Source organism: Podarcis gaigeae (genome assembly GCF_964106915.1).
Source record: "Podarcis gaigeae genome assembly, chromosome: 14".
In the NCBI taxonomy this organism is placed as follows: domain Eukaryota; kingdom Metazoa; phylum Chordata; class Lepidosauria; order Squamata; family Lacertidae; genus Podarcis; species Podarcis gaigeae.
The window spans coordinates 54,009,062-54,026,125 of record NC_139690.1 but is presented as its reverse complement, the minus strand read 5'-3'; the positions used below and the strand labels follow the sequence as shown (position 1 = coordinate 54,026,125).

General features: G+C 42.9%; 1 protein-coding gene across 1 annotated transcript in view; it reads left to right on the top strand.

The window, feature by feature from the left end:
• Positions 1-1,689: 1,689 nt before the first annotated feature.
• LOC310831519 (vomeronasal type-2 receptor 26-like) overlaps positions 1,690-17,064 on the top strand; it is a gene marked incomplete at its 3' end in the record, with an annotated part of 33,189 nt that continues 17,814 nt past the window's right edge. Inside the window, exons 1-5 of the mRNA XM_083712131.1 lie at positions 1,690-2,546; positions 4,865-5,092; positions 6,822-6,945; positions 10,376-10,433; positions 14,556-14,847. Of these exons, the coding sequence (XP_083568257.1) occupies positions 1,749-2,546; positions 4,865-5,092; positions 6,822-6,945; positions 10,376-10,433; positions 14,556-14,847 (1,500 nt within the window). The 5' untranslated portion in view covers positions 1,690-1,748. The remainder of the gene's footprint in view (positions 2,547-4,864; positions 5,093-6,821; positions 6,946-10,375; positions 10,434-14,555; positions 14,848-17,064) is intronic.

The following is a 17,064-nucleotide window of genomic DNA, read 5'->3' as shown; positions in this document are numbered from 1 at the left end:
AGGACTCTCCTGATCTCCCTCATAGCCTCTCTCACAATCTGAAAGTCCTGCTTTCATCCCGGATGGTGACAAAATGTGTTAAAAGTGAGAAGAAGAGGGAGCTGGGATCAAGCTTGCATGTTTGCACACAAAGCCATCTGACACCTTACTTGAATGAGCCTGAATGTGTGCCAGCTCTCTGTGGTCTACCTGGCATATTTAGGTGATGATTTGTTAATACCCTGTGTCCTTCATTGGCATTAAACAACGGATTTACAGAATGTTCACAAAAGACCCTTTTCTTTATTTGTTTCACAATTATTATCTATAATCAACAAAACTCCCAAAGATTTACTTCACATCATAATATCATGCAAGTAAATGAAGATTAACATAAAATTAACCTATACCCTATAGAAATTGACCAGTTGGTATAAATAATAAAATTGATGTTGTTGTTGTTAGCCACTAGTTTCCCTACAATTCATTTATATATTTACTTGCCATTTGCACTCTTAAATAAAATGTTACCGTTTGCATTTTAGTCAAATCTGAATCTTTATTAAGCATTCTTTCTAGGGACAGAACAAAGTAATATTTCCATTTTGAGTCAATAACATTTGTGTAGCTTTTAACAATTAGGATGTAAATTCCTTATGTTTTCTGGGTGATTCACATTAAAGTCCAACTCAGTGACAGCATTTTTGAGTTAGTGCTCAACATTTTCAGCTTAATAGGCTGAAGGTTGGCAGTAGAGTCAAGATCACTGTTGATATACCAGCTGCGAGCAGTGGCGGACTTGGGTAATTTGGTGTGTGTGTCCCCCCCCCCCCCAGGTTGGTAAGGAGAAGTCAAGCTTTAGGAAGGAGGAATAAGGGCTCTGGCAGGGTCCTGGAGCCCGCCCACCTCCTCCCCAAAGCAGGGAAAGCAGGAAAGGAGGATGGGGACTCTAGGACCCTGACAAAATCTTTAAAATGGCACCACCTTTTCTCAGCACCCACTGCTCACAAAACCCTAAATCCAGCCCTGGATCCACCCCTTTGACATGATTCTGGATTCCTGTAAGATCCTCTGTTACAGATGAAAGCAGCATATGACCGCCTGAAGCAACACATTGTTGTTGTTTAGTCGTTTAGTCGTGTCCGACTCTTTGGGACCCCATGGACCAGAGCACGCCAGGCACTCCTGTCTTCTACTGCCTCCCGCAGTTTGGTCAAACTCATGTTCGTAGCTTCGAGAACACTGTCCAACCATATCGTCCTCTGTCGTCCCCTTCTCCTTGGGCCCTCCATCTTTCCCAACATCAGGGTCTTCTCCAGGGAGTCTTCTCTTCTCATGAGGTGGCCAAAGTACTGGAGCCTCAGCTTCACGATCTGTCCTTCCAGTGAGCAGTCAGGGCTGATTTCCTTAAGAATGGATATGTTTGATCTTCTTGCAGTCCATGGAAGTCTCAAGAGTCTCCTCCAGCAGAAGCAACACATTAAAATACTTCAAATATTTTCATGACTACCACATAGCAGAGACCCCCTTTTCAACAGTCCCAGAAGTAAGGACTAGCACCAGGAGTAAAAGTACTTAAACTGAGCAATGCAATTACTTGCAGATGGTGTTATTCTGATATTCCACAGATAAAATGGCATACAAGTCGAGTGGAATAGATTCATTGAACATTCTCGTTTGTGTAATATTTATGCATTTTATTTCAGCTCACTTATGGATCATTTTTGCCAATACAACATGCCAACACTTTATTCCCCTTTTTGTACCAGATGGTCCCAAATGAAGCCCAACAGCACATCGGGGTTGTGCGGTTACTCAAACATTTTGGGTGGACATGGATTGGGCTTGGTGCTGTGGATGATGACAAAGGGGACCAGTTTTTGCAGACAATGGCCCCAATGCTTGATGAAAATGGCATCTGTTATGCCTTCATCATGAGAATACCAAAATGGAATTATGTGGATGAGATGATAAAATATGTTTTACAACGTGTAGAATACTTTTCAACTGTCTTCAGGGAGAAAGCCAGTGTGTTTTTTGTATATGGAGAACCACCATCCTTTCAGGTTTTGAGAATGTTGTTTTTTGTAGCACCATTCATAGAACTGCCACCTCTTGGAAAAGTCTGGATTGTTACATCTCACTGGGATTTTGCATCACACTCTATTCAAAAGAATTGGGATTTACAAACCTTCCATGGGTCCATATCTTTCACAGTTCACTCCAATCAGCCTGAGGGTTTCCAAAAGTTCCTTCAGATGGTAAGACCTTCGTGGTTCAAAAGAGATGGCTTTATTCAAGACTTCTGGGAACAGGCTTTTGGCTGTTTGCTAACAATGTCCAAGGAGTGGGAAGGAGAGGAGAATAAAACCTGCACTGGGGAAGAGAATCTGGAGAGTCTTCCTGGAGGTTTGTTTGAAATGAAAATGACTGGCCACAGCTACAATGTCTACAATGCTATCTATGCTGTGGCACATGCTCTGAATGCTATATTCCAGTTCAAATCCATGCATAGAAGATTGAATGAAGGACGAAAAACGGCATTTCAGAATGTGGAACCATGGCAGGTAATTAAGTCACAACACATTTTTTTAAAGGTTGGTGTCAGGGGTTCAGAAGGAGAGACACAGGAGGGGGAGCAAATGGAGAGTGAGGAGGAGGAGTACGAGGGGGGCGCAGGCAGTGACAGTGGCCAGAGTTATTCCACAAGCCTCTCTAGCGAATCGGAGGACTCACAGAAGGGAGCGCCGGTGGCCAGAGCGAGGGGGGTTCCAGGGGGGAAGCCCCAGGAGGAAGGGGCCAGCGGGGAGTCCCTGAGCAGCAGTTGGAAATCAGGACCAGCTTCTCCACCAGAGCGCAGTGGGGAGGAGGAGTCCCAGGAGTCGGGACCAGTGTCCTCACCACCAGAGGGAGGAGAGGAGTCAGGGTTGGCAACGCCCACATCAGGAAGCGGGGAAACGGTCAGAAGGAAAGTCACCGGCTGGGCGCGCGAGCCAAGTTCAAATGTACAGGAGCGCGGCACAGCAGGGAGCCCGGGAAGGGAGCCAGGTCCTAAAGCCCGCCAGAGGGAAGGGCAAGACTCAGGAGGCTCCGCGTCAGAGGAGTCCAGGAAGGAGGAAACCCCAGAGGGCAGAAGGACCCAGTGAAGGAAAGAACAGCGTAAGAGGTGGAGCCGGGCTAGAATCTTAAACTGGTGTGGGTGGAGCAGTGAGTCAGAGGGGACTTAGCCGGTCTAGCGTCAAGACGTGGGTCTGCGCGCCCAGAGCTTTGAAATGGAAACTAAACTTCAATAAAGACTTTTGTACATTATATCCACCGGGCGTTGGTCCTTTGTGAGCTGGGATCTAGAGGCAGACCTGACAGTTGGTTTACATTTGATCCAGAAATAAAGGTAAGGAAGAAAATCAAGTTATTTACTTACAGGGGGAATAATGGTCTTTAAAATGATAGTGTTGTGCAAATCAACATTTTTAGTTGAAGCCCTTCCTGTCTAGCCTTTCCCACAACAATAAGCCAAAAGGCAAAGGAATCTGACAACCATTCTTTTTTTCCATTACAAATGTTCATAAAAATGAAGTTGCTGTTGTACAGACATTAGTGGCAAGCAGGCTGCAGCAGGGGACCTTCCTCCTGTTCTGTGCTTCCTTTAAAGACTGGTCTAGCTGTGGGTGAAAAGGGGAGAGGTGGTGCAGTGCCCAGAAAGGATTCCTAAGAGAGGCGTCACAGCCTAATCCCCACTGTATTGCTGTGCAAACGATTAAGCTCTGCTGCAAGAGGGCTTAAGACATCAGAGAAGTCTGGGTGTGGTTCAGCTGAGGAAGGATGAGACCCTGATGTACATCCAGGTGAGAGTAGGATGAGGAAGGTAAACTGGGATAGCCAGGCTGTACCAGCCACGACCCAACTCAGCCAGAGATCCACTGCATCTCAACCCTGTCCATTCTGGGAGATCTTGGTATAGGATTACCTAGATGATGATGCATTTTAAATTTCAAACCTAAATTCAATTATTCCAAAAGATGCTTCAAAGTGGTGAGTGCAACTTGAACAGACAAAGTTCCACTTAGCATGTGTCATAAACTTAAATTGAGATTTACTATAACTATGTTTAAGGCGTGGATACCCAGAGCGGTACTGTTAGCCCCAGAGCCATCACCCCTCCAGTTTCCTTCATGATCTCATGCAGCCTGTTCTTGCTGTAAAAGATGGGATGGTACCTGAATTGGAAACCAAGTTATAAAGGCCAGTGTGATCAATGTGGGAACCATTTATACTCTTAGGTGCAGAGTGTGCTCGAGGCATGGTCTCACCAATCTATAGAAAGCTTGTTGAACACAAAGTTGGTAGCAAAATGAGTTTTAAGTTGACCTGGGAGCAGGACCCTGGGGGTGCTATCAATGAGGCATGTGGGAGCAGTTTTCTTTCGGTTTCTTTTTGCAAATCCACTTGGATATGATAAGCAATGGCAGTCTAGTGAATTCTTTTACAGATAGGTAGCCGTGTTGGTCTGCCATAGTCAAAACAAAAAAAATTCCTTCCAGTAGCACCTTAAAGACCAACTAAGTCAGTTCTTGGTATGAGCTTTCGTGTGCATGCACACTTCTTCAGATACACAGAATTCTTTGTAAGTCATAATCTGCCACCCATGTGGAGGCAGGGAAAGGAAAAGAAAAATCAAATGATCCAATATCATGAACAATTCAAGAGTAGGACATGACAGTCTGATGGATGAAGCCCCCACCTGTGCCAGTTGTGCGGAACGCCCAGCTCTCCATGTATTGTTGAATTGCAACTCAATCAATTGCGGCTTATAGAAGTCCTAGTGCAGCAACATATGTCCCTTTGTGAAATGGTTGTCCTTTTTTTGTGTTATCCTTCAATCCAGGTCCATCGTTTTCTACAGAGCATCGTTTTCAATAACAGTGCTGGAGATCGTGTGCACTTCAATGAAAATGCAGAATTAGTTGTAGGTTTCGATGTTACAAACTGGAGGATTTACCCCAATGGTTCAGTGGTTAGAGCCAAAGTTGGAAAACTGAACCCTCAGGCTCCTTTCGGCAAAGAGTTAACCATTCATGATGATCAGATTGCGTGGCATAAAAGCTTTAATCAGGTGAGACATAGCTGTGTGAGAGATCAGATATTGCCATGAAAATCAACCTTGGGTCCCAAAGGTTGTTGGCCTACAACTCCCATCATCATCAGGCGGGTTAGCCAATAATCAAGGAGGATGGGAGGTGTAATAAAATGCACCAGTATCTGGGAGCTGAAGCCTGAAGGACAGGTATTGAGATCGGCTTCAAAATTTTTGAAAATTCCTTATTGTGTTCCAGATTTAATTTTGGTAAAATCCCACATAATCTTTTCTTTAATTGCTTGATTTCTGGCCTTTGTTGAATAGGCTACATTCCAGCGATTCCAAAAACAGAGGCTTCTGGATACATCCCAGTAGTTCTCTCTGTTCTCCCCAGAGGCAAGCAAGATGCTGTTCAGGGCCACATTCTAGTCAAGCAGAAGAGCTTGAGGAGGCGCAGAGCAGGGCTGGTGGGGGGAACATGGAAAGCATGACTTGGGATGAAACCTGAGGCATGAAGAGAAGCCCCCGCCCTTCATCCTGGCATTTTCTCCCCAGCAATGATTATTATTATTGGTTACATTTCTATCCTGCCCTTCCTTGGTAATACCAAAGTAACAAGCAAAAACAATACCCCCCTGGCCCAACCCAACCCAACCCAAAGTGAGTAAGATACAGCGGAAGTACCACCTTAATCCGCCCATCTTTCATTCTCATTAGGTGTCAATAAAAGAACTTTGCTAAGCTTTGGGCCTTATCAGTTCAGATGAATTTGTTCTATTTAAACTCTCTCTGGACAGAAGCAACATGGTTCAACTGAGGAATATTTCCCTATTACCAAAAATATTTTTATTATCGTAAAAAAAAAGAAAACCCTACCCCTTTCCTCGGTTTTCCCTATTATAGATGCAAAACATGGACTGACTGCTTTGGCAGGTAGAATTCCTCATCTGCACCATCTCCATCAGATCAAGGGGCCTCTGGGTGGCAAAGCATCTGAGCCCCACAGAGCCACCAAGGGATTCTGTTCAGGGATGCTGAGGGGTGGTGAGAAAGGCTATATCTGTCCAAAGCCCAGATGATGTGAGGGCCCATGACTTCCTGGTTGTCTCTCATGGTTCTGGGCTCACAGCTGCCAGGCTCCATGAGCATCTGCTATCTATAGGCCATTGGCTCCTTAACCTGCTATGAAGACAAGGGCAGGAATACCGGAGAATAATGTGATGGAGAGAGGATGGCAGTCCTTCACATCTCACTCTGGGGTGGCATTTGTTCAGTGCACAGGTAGCAGCTGAGCTACGACATTGGAAAGAGGCAGAGAATATGATTAGTCCCCATAAACCTTTCTGCAATGCTTTATTCAGATCAGCCCAGGCTTCCTTCTGAAGCCAGCTAGGATTCCACATCCTTGGGACTCAGCATGCCACTATCTTTCATTCTTAGGGCAGGCCAGCCCTCTTCAGGCACTCGCTCCTGACACAAGTGGGGTGATCTGACAGGGGGAGCTATTGACTGTCGCCTCTCCATCAGGACCATCCCTGTCTCCCTCCGGGTGCTGAGCTCTGAATGCAGGGTCCTAAAACTGTTCTGAAAAAGGATAAATGTAGAGGACACTCCCTGCTACAGATATCCAGCCCTCAACATGTGGAGGAAAGCTGGAACAGCTGACTGCTCCATGCTCACTATTCTCAGCACATAATCCTAATCATGCGACATTCGAATGACGGATAATATGTTCTTGCTAATCTTCTTTCATCTTTTGGTGCAGATGCTGCCAGTTTCTGTGTGCAATGACAACTGCTATCCCGGCTCCAGCAGGAAAAAGGAGGGAGAGAAATTCTGCTGCTATGATTGTGTTCCATGTCCAGAAGGGACCATCTCTAACCAGAAGGGTAGGAGCAATACTTTTTTCCTAGAAAAATAGGTGACGCTACTCAACATGAACACATTTAACAAATTATACTTGGCAAGTATTGTTTACCCCAATAAATCATAGGACAATCCTGGAAGAGAGATTATGATGCTAGATCCCACCTTCCATGGCCATGGGTCTGGGGTGTGCAGGTCTTCTTTGAAGTCCATTAAATATTTCTACCATTTCCTTCAGTCTCCCTGGTTGCTCTCAATTCCTTATTTGAAAAGATCTTTTGTCATTACATCTTCTCCTGGCTTTGAATGCTAAGTGCTTGAAAATATTAACAGTCTGTATGCTAAAAACAAGTTCTTCCTTTTACCTTAAGAAATGTTTTTCTGGGACTCCGGGTTGGAGCCTCCAGGCAATGGCGGAGTTCCTCCGATCGGGAGGAATTTGCTCCGTGGAAATCAGGGTCTGCCCGCCACGGCGAAGGCGGAGACCCACTGAAATCACAGGTGGGAGAAGCTTGTGAACCTGGGATTCGGCTAGCACCTTTTGCGCCTCCCCTACTCGCGGGGAAACCCTGATTTGGGGATCCGGAGCGAAGTGGGGTGAGCGGCGCGGTGCCTCGAATTGACTGCTTTTTTCACGGAGTGAAGCCGCATTGCTGTTGCTGGAGAGCGCTGACTTTTTCCTGTGGACAATTTGACTTTAAACAACTACCCGTTAGTAGAACGAAAAATTGGATCTTTAAATTCATTAATTTGGCATCGAAACGGGAAGGTTTTAAACAGGAAGTCCGCCTTCCTCTTTTGTAAATAGATTGAAGCAAAGACGTTGCAAGTTAAAGCCTTGGAGAGACTTTTGTAAAGGATTAAATCTCCATGAGTTAAAACTATTAAACCCCCCTTGGAAGCAGGAGAAGAGGGGGGAAATTTTGGACCTAGTGAGCCTGCAGGAGAGAGTGAAAAATTAAATTACCACTGCTCTGAACCTGGAAACGGGCTGCCAGCAGATTTGACGTTTTGGGAGAGTTCATTGACTGTGAACAGAAAGCATGTTGACAGATGGCTAAATAAGAGAAATATATTGTTTCCATTGTCCTCTTCTGCGTTTAAAAAGGAGGAAAAGTAACTGAAAATTGAAACTAATTTTATAGATTAAATTGTGCTTGAAAGGATTGATACAAGTGGAGACTGTTTCGCTCTAGAGGGAGCTTTTGAAACTGTTACAAGAGTGGAGCTAGGTTTTTTCCAGCTGCAAGATAAGAGCTCTGAGAACCAGAGTTTGACCTTGGATTGACCTTGGATTTTAAGAATGTTGAGAGAAGGAGCCTTAGTGACTGTTTTATGTAAGATAAGCTATTCGTTGGAACAGCTTCACAGGAAGACGGACGTTATGAATACCAAACTTGAGAACTTGGAACAAAAAGTGATAAATTTGGGACACAAAGTGACCATCAATACAGAAATTGTTCAGGATTTGACACAGGAACCTACTTTGACAGGACAAACTGGGGAGAAGACGAAGGAGAAAGTTGTTGTTGTTGAACCTAAAGTAATACAAGTGGAAGCCCCAGCCTTACAGAGGCAAATTGAGGACTATAAGTGGAGGCCTTTTATGAATGAATATAGAAAAAGTCAGAATTTGAAGATTGGAGCCCTGCTTGGACTGGAGAAGGAAGGTTGGATAGACTCTTTCATGCGGGGATTTACTGACCTTTGGGTCCTGAATCTGGGTCAGGAGGTGATTGGAGTTGTGGGGGCCTTTGGATCTTTGGATCTGGAGGAGCCTTGAAACATGATTTGAGATATTGTATGGACCTTGGTTCTAGCTGTGGAGAGTTGGCTGGGCTGTCAAGAGGGAATGGGGGCATGGTTGGGTCGCCCCCCCCCCCGAGACTTGCTCTTTAGCATTCTCAGCATTAAAGAATATGAAGAAGAATTGCAGAAGGGACTTGGAAAAGATTTAAGAGCCTCGGACAGAAGATCTCCAGGTTGATGAACTATATGGAATGGACGGAAATGACTGGCAGAATCCGAGACCAGGGAGAAGAGATGGTGGTAGAAGATTGGGAAAGTTTAAAGTTTGTATATAGAAATATTGTAAAATTAATGAGTGTTTGAAAATTGTTGGAATGAAACTTTATGGCTTTAGCAGAAATGTTATAAGGAGTTAAGTATAAAGTACTTTAGTATTAATGGAAAATAAGGTTAAAAATATGTTAAGAATAATGATAAAAATAGAGAAAGATGGAAAGGAATTGCTGAAACAAGTAACAGAAGTGGAATACAGAAAGGGAGGTTAGAGGAGGTCGATGAAATAAGGGAATGAAAGATAGAGTAATGAAATGGCAAGCTATATGTTTTTAAATTGTTTTGTTTTGTTCAGTTTAGGGTTAAGGTTGTATTGTTTATTGTATTGTTCTTTCTTTTGTTCTTTTTTCTTGTCTGCTTTATTTTGTCTTTTTCTCCTGCCTTTCTTTTCTTTTTCTCATTTCTAGTAAGTTTGAAAAGTAATAAAGATTATTAAAAAAAAAGAAAGAAATGTATTTCTGGTTTCTTTGGAAGTAAAAATATTTCAGTCAAAATGAACAGCTGCCAGGTGAATCATGGGGTATCTCAAATAAAGCTCAGCTGAGGGTATTATGGGTATTCAGTAAGCATAGGTATGTGGAAAGGGTTGTAGAAGAAAGGAAAGCACATCTAAAAACCCCAGCAACTAGAAAAATAAATATGTGCAACAACAGTCCTGCACAACACTCAGAAATTTCACCAAACTTTCCTTTCCCCTTTGGAATAAAGTTAAATTTATGGAAACTTTCAACAACAAGAGGAACAGTCACAACAAAATCATAATCATAATTATAATCATAAGACAACAGCCTAGTGCATTCAGGGTTTTCAACGAGAGCAGAATTTACTATTTCATGGGAAAACTATCTAGTAGACCAGACTTTCTCACGGAAATCATGAGTGTCCTTTGGTTGGTCAAAGAACTGCATGAACACAAAAAGCACTTTCATTTCTTTTTAAAATAAGATTTTTTTCAAAGCTTTTTCACAATACAACACGTCAAAAGAAGCCACTCTACATGAAAACAAAGAGATAGAGATAGAATGCAAAGTCCTCCCTCCAAAGCTGCTCTTGACTCTGGTCTTACTCAGATAGTGGTGGACCCTTCTAGCTCTCACCTGGAAGCTTTGGTTTTCCCAGTCCCTCACCTTGGGAGGTTTTCCCTTCCCTGCCTCTCACTCAGTGTCCTCCCACCAACCATTTGCCCCCCATGTGTGCACAATCCCCCAACAACAGCCCAGAGCAAAGGAAACCCAAAGAAAGGAAAAGAAAGGGGGAAAGGAGAGGGAGGAGAGGAATTTCACTGCCTGCCATAACTGATTCTTTCAGGTAGATGTAGGTCATCATCTTGACATTTTTAATTGTTCCATCTTCTCCCCCTCCACCCTCCAGATATGGATGCCTGTGTCAAGTGCGCAGAAGAAAACTACCCAAACCAGGACCAAACAGGGTGTATTCCAAGGGAGCTGAGCTACCTCTCCTACCGAGAAAAGTTAGGGCTCAGCTTAGCTGTCTCCGCTCTGGCTTTCTCCCTGATCACCACCTTCGTGCTGGTGACTTTTGTGAAGCACAAGGACACTCCCATCGTCAAAGCCAACAACCGCAGCCTCACCTACCTCCTCCTACTCTCCCTCCTTCTCTGCTTCCTCTGCTCCTTCCTCTTCATTGGTCAGCCTGGAAAAGGGACCTGCCTCTTCCGACAAATGACTTTCAGCATCGTCTTCTCGGTGGCCCTTTCCAGTATTCTGGCCAAAACCATCACCGTGGTTCTAGCATTCATGGCAACCAAGCCAGGATCCAGAATGAGGAGATGGGTGGGGAAGGGGCTGGCCAATTGTGTGGTCTTTTCCTGCTCTTTCCTTCAAGCTGGCATTTGCACCCTTTGGCTAAGTGCTTCCCCTCCATTCCCAGATACAGACATGCAGTCACTGAAGAGTGAGATCATCCTGGAATGCAATGAGGGTTCAGCTGCCATGTTTTATTGTGCTTTGGGCTATATGGGTTTTCTGGCCGTTGTGAGTTTCCTTGTGGCTTTCCTGGCCAGAAAGTTACCTGACAGTTTCAACGAAGCCAAATTTATCACGTTTAGCATGTTGGTTTTCTGCAGTGTTTGGCTGACCTTTGTTCCAACCTACCTGAGCACCAAAGGGAAATACATGGTAGCTGTGGAGGTCTTCTCCATCTTGTCCTCCAGTGCTGGGCTACTGGGTTGCATCTTTTCCCCTAAATGCTACATCATTGTGCTGAGGTCTGACCTGAACAACAAGGAAAGCCTAATAAGGGGAAGAAAATAAATAATGGGCATATCCTTAACTGACATTAAATGGAGAAATGTCATGATCTTTGATAAATTTGTGTCTCGTTTCTTTTCCTCTCTGTTGTATTCATATTTCTCAACCCACCCAGACATCTTGATGATTTATGTTCATCATGTCCACAAAATATTTCAGGTGGTCATAGCTTCACTTCCAATCAGTGCATATCACATAATTTTCTGTGACCTATTATTCCATGAATGTTTTGGTATATTTGTGTCCTGTTTTGCTTGCGCTACTGCAATAATTTGGTTGCACAGGCAAAGTATCCCAGAACACACTGAAGCAGAATAGAGATACAAATAATGCGCTATTACAGAACGTGTTACAAAATACCCCCACAATAAAACACCAGTCTGGATGGCTTCCTTTTTTCATCATCATCATCATCATCATCATCATCATCATCATCACGATCATCATATATGCCTTCCATCTGACTATGTTGCCCCAGCCATACTGGGCAGCTCCCATGAAATTTTTTAAAATACAATGAAACATCAACCATAAAAAGCTTCCCTGAATATGGCAGCCTTCGAATGTCTTCTAAAAGTCAAATAGTTGTTGATCTCGTTGACATCCGATGGGAGGGCGTTCCACAGAGAGGGCACCACTTCCAAGAAGGCCTGGTTCCCTGTAACCTCACTTCTTGCAGTCAGGGATCCATCAGAAGGCCCTTGAAGGTGGACCTCGGTGTCCAGGCTGGATGATGGTGTCTCCACAGTTGACTGCAGAGAAAGAGTTTTCTTGTTCCCTCAGCATATGCAGGCTCTCCTATGACCTCCCAGGGGATTTGGAGTAGCAAAGTTGAGAAAGAATCTAGACTGAAAAACTAATAGAGCCATCACTTGCCACTATATTGAGTTTTGTAGGTCCTGAAGATATTTTTTAATGGGTTTTGAAAATCCAGTTGATAAAGCCCTTTCCAGACACCTGCATATGGTCAAAATATAGATTCGAAGATGCTTGGGCCCCAGACCTTTTGACCCCCATTTTTATTACATCATTCATATTACTAATACTGCATAAATGAATTCTTTTGACCATAAGATATTATAGGCAAACAATATTAGAACAGATTTGTTAAAGGAAATGTTCCCATCATCATGATGAAACTGGGCCTCAAATTTCCCCATTGAACTGAACCTCAAATTTCCCCAGATTGTGATTCTACCTTAAAATCTGGGCTTTCACATTATAGCAAAAATGAAGACTTGTTGGGCAATGCCCAATATCAGGGATGTGTAGTTAAATTTACTCTAACATGAGCAGAGGCAGCTTGGACCTACTGAGCTACGTGTCACATATTCCTAACTACTCTTCAAAAGAGAAAATATGAGCTGTAGGACTCCAGGGAGGCGAAGAGGGTGGACTCCTCACAGGTTCAATAAAAATGCAACTTCAAAAACAAGGGGCACCCTGGGGAATAGATAGTCACCCCTATCATTACCAGAATTGCTGGTTTCCATCCGATTGACAACAAAAAGTGCTTCCCGGGATCTTTAGCACATCAACCATCAGTTTCTGAAAGACGTTACAAAAGCCTCATATTTTTTAGAACAAGAGATAGGCAAGATTCTGTATCATTCGTTAATCATCATTGCCGCTTCATATGTTGATTTCTCTTTGGCTGCTGTATCTTCCACTTCCCAAATTTTATTTGAAATCCTGTTTTGGCATTATTTCTGTTCCTTTGCACAAACTGATTTGCAGAGTTTCACCCTTTCTGCCTGCTTTTACATCAGGGCATTGATAACTTTAGCTGTATATGAGGTATTTTCCCTTTTTAAAGTAATTACCACTCACCCCTAAATAATAAAGTCAACAGAAAAATGATTTGATCCAGATTATTTTCATGAAAGCTAGCTCCTGCTGAAATCAGTCCTGATCAGAACCACATGCAATTCTGCAGAGGGAAACATGGGAAGCTGCTTTTCGTGGGAAGACCCTTTTCACAGAAGGATCCTGTTGGTTGTGATGTTGCTGCTTGTGCTGCTGTGTCATAGTGTTTGCCAGGCATATTCCATGAATTGCAGCATACGCGACGATCCTCTCCCTATTCCTCATGAGTTTTACCTGCCGGGAGACCTGGTCATCAGTGAAATTGTTTCTCAGGTCTTCTTGCTCTACAATCTCCTCTCTTTCATGGAACAGCCGACACAGATTGTGATTGATGAGCCAATGTAAGTCTCTCTCTCTCTCTCTCTCTCTCTCTCTCTCTCTCTCTCTCTCTCTCTCTCTCATAAACACACACACACACACACACACAAACAAACACACTCTTGTTGCAAAGTATGTTCAGAATATAATTACTGGGAATATGTCTTTAAGGAAAAGGGTTCATTTTTGGAGTGAGAAAAGTGTTGTGTCAGAAGCTTATTCATATCTATTTAGCCTTCCACATTATACTGTTAACACAAAGCATTAGTGAGTTTTCTCACACAAGTGTCATTGAAGTGTAAGGATCTTCAGTACTTTCATTGGGCTTTTGTAGATTCTAGGTGGAGGATTTTGCATGTATTTATTTTTCTCCACACTACTTCTTCTTACTCTTTGTTCCCTACCATCCTTGGCCTTCATCTGTATCCCATCCCATTGTCTTTCAGTCACCTGGTCTTTTAAATTTTCATTTCATATTATTTTGGTCCAGGCATACCACCCTATTCCATCCTTCCTCTTGATTTCTTCCTGCCCTTCCTTCAGCCTACTCCAAATACATTAATAAATAATAATAATACATTTTTATTTGTATCCCGCTCTCCCCAGCCAAAGCCAGGCTCAGAGCGGCTAACATCATCTAAATAAGACAATATGCATAATACAATATACAATACATTGGACCCACAATCAAATCTGATGATAGTATGTGTATGAGAGGAGCATTTGGAAATATTCTCTGGATGCCTCTTCTGGTGCATTTAAATATGTAGAGGTAATATATTATGGGATGTGTGTGCATGTAATTTTTAAATTGGTCATAAGACATATTGTATTGCACTGTTTGCAAATATATATAGACTAAGAAGAGGCTTCCAGTTGTACCTCTCACTTCCTGTCTTCTCTGATTTCATCACTAAGTGGGGGACGCTCTTCAGTTACCTTGCTATATCCAGATAATAAATAATCCCTTCTTACTTGATGCAATTTTATCTTATTTATTGTTTGTAATAACTGAAAGATGAGCTGAGAGATGAAGAGGACACACATATTTTTCTTGCTTCTCTCAGTATTTGTGTCATCTACTACTTTTATTACAGTTCAGTGCCAAAGAACTACCAGCACATCCTGGCCTTAGCATTTGCTGTCAAAGAGATCAATGAAAATCCCAACATTTTATCGAATCTCTCTCTGGGATTTCACACCCTCAATAGCTACTACACTGCAAAGACGACCTATAAGGCCACCCTCAGCCTCTTTTCTGCACAGCGTCGCTTTGTCCCCAACTTCAAGTGTCACAACCACAACAACCTGATAGCTCTTGTTGGAGGATGCATCTCTGAAATCTCTGCCAACGTGGCCGTCATTTCAGCCATCTACAAGACTCCACAGGTAAGCTGTGTGCAAGCAAGTACAGATAGTTCAGAGTTGTGGCACAATATCATGATTTCAAAAACATGGCCTGTGATATTTTGGATAGCCAACTGGTTAAATGCAGTCCAAGTGATAATACTACCAGGTTTATTCACAGCTCTTTGGAAACTGGGCTGATCATAGAGGTAAATCAGACTTGAGATAAATTTGCAGTGAAGTGACTCAGGGCTTTGTCACTCTCCAGATGTGGTTCAACATTTTTATCCATGATTTACTCCAGAGCTGGGAACTCTCAGGATGCTGTGGGACACAGAGGCTGGGGAGAACTCTTCTGAGGGAAAGATGTGGGGCCCTGTAGAGAAACCCAGGACAACCAAATATCTGGAGGAATCAGCAATGGTCCTAAGGCCACCTCAAGTCCCTGTTCAAATCAATGACTCACTTGGCCCACTAATTGCCTCCTTCCCAATATTAAAGCCTTGTCTTATTCCCCGATTTCCCCCTTTGTCTCATGGACCTAAAGTTGGATAGTGGCAGCTAGAGATGGAAAATTTCTTAAAATCAATCAGAAGAGGGAGGTTTGAGGAAGTTGCACACTTTTTTTGCAGAAGCCGATCTCATGCCTCACAGGCAAGAGCTTGTGAACAGTCTTCAATACTGATCTTTCGATAAACTTCTCACTCCAGAGTTCTCTTCAGGTTTTTCAATCTTTGACGTGAACCTCATAGCTCTGCTCAGCTCACTCTCACCGTGTTTGCAGTTCCCATCCTATCCAAGATGATTGTTGTATATTGGAACTATCTGTGCCCTTTCTAGCATATTTAAGTGATGGGTTTTTTATTATTATTCTGTGCCCTGCACTGGCATTAAAAAACAAAGTTAGAGAACTTTTAAAACATTTTTTTTAAAAAAATCTTATTTCTTTAAGAATTATTATCAATAATCAACAAAACTACCCCCAAAATAACTTTGCATCACAATGTTACATAAGTAAATGTAATTTATTCAGAAAAAAATAAAAATGTACTTGAAGTTGCTTTTGCAGGAGATAATTATTTCCATGGCAATATTGTATAAAGTACCTCCAGTTTTCCTAGCATCTATTTCTATATTAATTGCCACTTTTGAGATTGAATAAAATGTATTTTTTGGGCCATTCTTATCAAATCCCAAAACTTAATCAAATCATTCTTTCCATGAAATGAGAAAAGTAACTTTCCATTTCAAAGCCTATACCACCCTTGCAGCTATGATAGGTGACATATAGCTGAACAACATCCATGGCCATCGTACCCACTAAGGGCCAGACTGAAGTAGCTACATGAACCAAACCAGCATAATGAAAACTGTGGGCACTAAATGAGCAGAGACATAGCAGGGAGCCCTATTCCTACTGTAGCCAAATCTGTGGGAAGCCAAATCTCCTTGCTACCAGAAGGCAGTATCAAGCGAGGAAGGCAGGGAAGCGTCTACCCCGGAGCATGACAAAAATCCAGATGCAAAAAAAGTGTTTCAGGAGATGGTGGGTGGGGACTTTGCTCTTATTGTAGATGTAATCTTCTCTGTCTGCTCTGGACACTACCTAAGTTAACAGCTCTGTACTGAGATCTTTCCTTTCCAACCTTCTGGCTCAGCTCACCAATTCCCTGTTTCAGCTCTGACTGCCAGAGACGGGTCTGGTCATGCTCTGGAACATTTGTTCTATTGTATATAAACTTCTGGGGACGACATGCCAGTGGCTAAATGGTTTGGTGGCAAAACAGAGAAGACCACGTGAAGAATACTTGTGCATTTTATTTCAGCTCACTTATGGATCATTTTTGCCAATACAACATGCCAACACTTTATACCCCTTTTTGTACCAGATGGTCCCAAATGAAGCCCAACAGCACATCGGGGTTGTGCAGTTACTCAAACATTTTGGATGGACATGGATTGGGCTCTGGGCTGTGGATGATGACAAAGGGGATCAGTTTTTGCAGACAATGGCCCCAATGCTTGATGAAAACGGCATCTGTTATGCCTTCATCATGAGAATACCAAAATGGAATTATGTGGATGAGATTATAGAATATGTTTTGCAACGTGTAGAATACTATTTAACTGTCTTCAAGGAGAAAGCCAGTGTGTTTTTTGTATATGGAGAACCTCCATCCTTTCAGGCTTTGAGAATGCTCATTTTTGTAGCACCATTCTTGGAATTGCCATTCCGGGGCAAAGTCTGGATTGTTACAT